The 4,644-nt window shown below is 52.2% G+C and overlaps 1 protein-coding gene across 1 annotated transcript; it reads right to left on the bottom strand.

Annotated features, from left to right (window-relative positions):
• Positions 1–2,361: 2,361 nt before the first annotated feature.
• On the bottom strand, positions 2,362–3,755 carry LOC138480584 (myb-related transcription factor, partner of profilin-like). The gene is made up of 2 exons (XM_069612301.1): positions 3,335–3,755; positions 2,362–2,906 (listed from the first exon to the last, which is right to left on the bottom strand). Exons 1-2 carry the CDS (start codon positions 3,753–3,755, stop codon positions 2,362–2,364), a joined length of 966 nt encoding a protein of 321 aa, XP_069468402.1.
• Between the last annotated feature and the right edge of the window lie 889 nt (positions 3,756–4,644).

Below are 4,644 nucleotides of genomic sequence, written 5' to 3'. Positions count from 1 at the left end.
GCCTTATTTTCTCGCATGCTGAACCAAGTACTGATGCCCTCCTGAAGTACTCAAGGAACTACATAACCCTATCACGGACTGCCCAGGAGATATTTGACACAAAATCTGGCTTCCATGCACTGGCAGGCATGTCAAATTGTATTGGTGCACTTAACTGCACCGATGTAGAATTGGTGATCCCGCATGCCACAGTGGCAGTGTACCGCAATTGTAAGCTATATCACTCGATCAGTGTACAGATGGTATGTGACTCCAGCAAGATCATCACACATTGTTGTGCCTAATTTCCCGGATCGACTCATGACTCAATGGTCCTGCGGAACTCCACGCTACCACTCTGCATGGAACGACATGCAGGACGACGTGCCTGGCTGCTTGGTAAGTCGCATGACAGGCAAATGGCAGTGTAATGGGGGGAGAGATGTGCAAACCACCATGGCGCCATTGTTGTGGAGACAGCACAAAGTCCACATCGCAAAACACTGTGCCCCAAAGCATCACTAACTGAACATGACTACCAATCCTCATAGCAATGATGGAAGCTGCACACCAATTGCAGTATGCCTAACTTACAACCACCCCACATCCCACAACACGTCCACCACCCATCACCAGACCTCACCCTCCATAACACAATCCAGCAACATGCTGTGAGTATGCACAAAGTAAATGTATTTAGCAATTCACAACACAGGACAAGCATCCATGAGAGTGATAAATCAAAACCACCAAGGGAATCCACTGCTTGTCACAGGGCCACCACCACAGTAGTGCACCATGTCACCATGGGAATAATATGCGCAGAATGATAAATAATGCAGAGACTACTGCCAACGCTGCCAGTAAGAAAATCATACTGATCACTACACATCACAATTTTAAAACAAACACAGCGGTATGCGTCCACAGTGCATGAGCAACACCAAGGCATTGTACACCGTGTACCATCTTGAAGACGCAATCAACACCATAAAACCATGGCACAGCACACAATGTGGCAAGGTAAAATGTGTGCATGCAACCAGGGACATTTGCATGTGAACCACAAATATCTGCAGGCATGTGTGATAAGTACAGGTGTCCATCATGAATTGACTAACACATACCTTATTTTGCACCCATGCAGGTGATAGTGGCTATCCCTTGAAGACGTGGCTCCTCACCCCTGTCCGGAACCCGCAGAACAGGCACCAAGAGGACTACAATCGTTCCCATACCCGTACCCGTGTGGTCATCGAGCAGACCGTTGGCCTGTTCAAGGCATGTTTCCGCTGTCTTAGCCGGTCGGGTGGGGCACTCCTCTACAGGCATGAGAAGGTGGCCAAGATCATCATGGCATGTGTCATGCTGCACAACATGTGCATCCGACGGAATGTGCCTCTGCCCCCTGACATTGAAAAGCAACCACCAGGTGATGATGAAGTAGATGAAGAAGATGCAGGAGCACATCATTGCGGTGACGATGCACAGGAGGGACGTGATGTGCGCCAGTCTGTGATTGGTCAATATTTCTAAGACACGTGGGTGCAGAGGGTGCCATGAATGTGGGACTGAGGGCACTGGGTGTGTGAGCACATGGACATAATGCACTGTAAACCAATAAATGACACATACACAATAACGAATGTCCAGTCAAGTATTTTTTCTGGTACACAACGGGTGTATTAAACAGTAAAAATTTAAAAAGTGCTCATACCCTCCACCTCAAACACACGCTCACCCCTTCCCCCTCCCCCCACAACTCCCCCACATACCCTACCCCCTACCCCCACAACTCCCCCACACACCTCACCCCCCTTCCCCTCCCCCACAAATCCCCCACACACCCTCACCCCCCTCCAACTCCCTCCACAACTCCCCCACACACCCTCACCCCCTCCCCCTCCCTCCACAACTCCCCCACACATGGTGTGCAATCGAATGCTGCAGGTGTCTGCATCAATTGCCATAGTTAGGCTGCCCCTGCTACTTTTGCCCACATCCCGCCTCCGGTAGCGGCATGTCTGAGTGCCGCAAAGTGTGCGCAGACCCTGGCAGGGGGCTGGTCTGTGTCGAGCTCGAAGAGGAGGCCATGCCCGCCCGGTCCAGTTTCAGGGCAGGACGCTGTGCCTCCAATGCATCCACAATTTGGCAAAGGACCTGCATCACGGCAGACAACTCCTCGCAGATGCGAGTTGTGCTCGCTTCAATGGCCACTATCAAGGACGCTGTGTTGTCCCGGCCCTCCTGCCTTACCTGGGCACCAACATATACAAACTGTCTGACTAGCCCTGTCAGCTCCTCCTGGCACTGCGCCGTCAGTGCCATTCGCTGCTAACCATCCCGGACACCAGTGGAGGTGGATGCTGCATGTGGCAAGGGTCACAAATCAAGTGGGTCCTCTGTGGGGCTCCATCTCTCTGGGTCCTCTGTGGGGCTCCATCTCCCTGGCTCCCCTCCAGACTGCTCCTGTGTGCTGTCATTGGTGGTGCTGATTGAGGTGATCTGGGGTGATGACGGGGGGCTGGATGTGCCATGTAGGTCGGATGACACGTTCTCCACAGGGACACACACCTGGCCTTGGCTCTGTACCTCGTCGTCTGGGGTGCTGTGGCTGCCGCCTCCCCAAAGAGGGAGTGATGTGGCTGCTGCCTCCCTGACAGAGCTGTTGACAGCAGAAAGGGCCCCATCTGCCACTGGCTCCTGTGCAATGGATGCAGCTGTTGTGGGCACTGCTGCTGTGGCAGTGGCACTTAGCCGCCCCAGTGACTTAGCATCCTGTGGTGCCTTCGCCTTCTGTGGCAGTTGTGCCTTGCATGGGCCTTTTGACGTAGATGGCCTGTTGCCTTCTTCCCGGCCCCTGGACTTCTTTCTGAGAGTCGTTGCCTGCACAGTGGAGTCCCAGGCCTCGCTGTCAGGATCTGAGCCTGTGGGGGACCGAGAGAGGGACGGCATCAGTAATGGTTCTACATGCATCATGCATACATTGGTATGGTTGCTGTTCTACATCTTTGAGGGGATTGGGTATTGGAGTTGTGACATTCAGGTTGCTATATGGGGGGATTATGCAGGCATACGTCAGGTTCACACATGTATGAGGTGGTGTATGCTGTGTGACATGCCTTTCTGTTGTGGACTGCGTGCAGTGTGAAACATTCCCTATCCATGTTTGTGGGGTGCGTCTCAGGTATGGCATTGGCATGCTGCATGCATGTCGATGTGTCCGTGCTGAGGAAGGCATCTAGGCAGGGATTTGTCCATGTGTGTGTAATGGGCCATGCATTGCCTCATGGCACGGTCACATTGGTGGACTATCATCATACTTTGCATTGCAGTGTTTTGTTAGGACACTCACCTCCATCTGTCGATGAGGTGGCTCCATGTTCCATCTCGCCCACACCTTCTATCAACTCAATGCCAATTGTGCTGGCGCAGGTCTCCTCCCAGTGGCTGAGTTTTATTAGGGAACTAGAGCCACCACCATTAGCCAGGCCCTGGCTCCGGTTGGCCGACAGGATGTGGCGCACTCTGAGGCGCAGGTCGTCCCAACATTTTCGGACGCCCTTCACTGTGCAGGGGGTGTTCCCAACTGCACTCACTTTCTGGGCTACTAGCTCCCAAATCTCTTTTGTCTTTAGCTGGGCTGCTCTTTTGAGGTCATTTGCAAAGACCACCTCAGCATTTTCAGCCAGACTGTCTGCAAGTATTGTCAGTTCACCCTCCGAGAACCGCTCCTTCCGCTGCCGGGATGCCCCTTCCTTGACTGCCTTTGGCATAATGCTGGTGGATTAGATTTTCTTGTGTTTTCTTTTTTTCCATTTCTTGTGTGCTTCTCCTGTCTTGGTCCTTCTGACATTCTGGGTGATGGAGGTCCTGGTTTGCCTTTTGTTTTGGGTGGGAATCCTTTGTGAAGCACGCCAAGGCTCCAGTGTGTCTTCTGGGACAGGAAGCATGGGAGGAGTCCGAAACTCTGCTGTTCTATGACTTCTGGCATGCCTTCCTTGAACCAGTAGCATCTGGGAGGCTGGCTGTCCTCTACGGTCAGCCACCCAACAAAGTTCAAAGATTGCATGACTGTTGATAGGCAGGGTTCCTGTATAAAAGGCGAGGATCCTGAGTCAAAAGACAAGTCGACCACTGGTACAGAAGAACTGAAGAAGACAACCAGAGATGCCTGCAGCACCTTCCAGCAATTGGAGAAGACTGCTGAAGTTCCGCTGCTGTCCTTACCTTGTTTTCAAATTGACTGGGAAGCTTCGAAGAAGACTACTTACTCCCTTGGACTGGTGGGCATAATCAATCATAGGACTACCTTCAATTCAAGCCGTCTCACGATGAGCTGCAGGCTTAATACCCTGGGAACTTGAGCCTGAGTGTAGTGCATCATCTTGCCACAAATGAATCCTCGCAAAACTCTGGACTCTTGCCGGACCCCCAGAGAAAAAATTCCCTTCCTCGAAGTCCCCTTACCATAGCACAAGACTGAACAAGCGAGAAGAATCTATCAGATGAGAACCGTTCTACAGTGGTGTCTGTGAAAAGGCACCAAAACCAGAGATCTGTGTTGGAGCATGAAGAGTCCCCTCTCTCGACTGCTGCTGCGAAATCCCTTCCAGAGTGTCCCTCTTTTCATCACCACAGTCAAGGAACAGGAGACCGGGTCCA

The sequence above is a fragment of the Ambystoma mexicanum genome, chromosome 5p (genome assembly GCF_040938575.1).
Source record: "Ambystoma mexicanum isolate Mex_15411 chromosome 5p, UKY_AmexF1_1, whole genome shotgun sequence".
Taxonomy (NCBI): domain Eukaryota; kingdom Metazoa; phylum Chordata; class Amphibia; order Caudata; family Ambystomatidae; genus Ambystoma; species Ambystoma mexicanum.
This window is presented reverse-complemented; position numbering and strand designations above follow the sequence as displayed.

Coding starts and splice junctions, on each gene's coding strand:
- LOC138480584 (XM_069612301.1), bottom strand. CDS start 3,755: ATGCCAAAGGCAGTCAAGGAAGGGGCATCCCGGCAGCGGAAGGAGCGG. Junction 2,907..3,334: donor CACCTCATCGACAGATGGAG/GTGAGTGTCCTA, acceptor GGTCCCCCACAG/GCTCAGATCCTGACAGCGAG.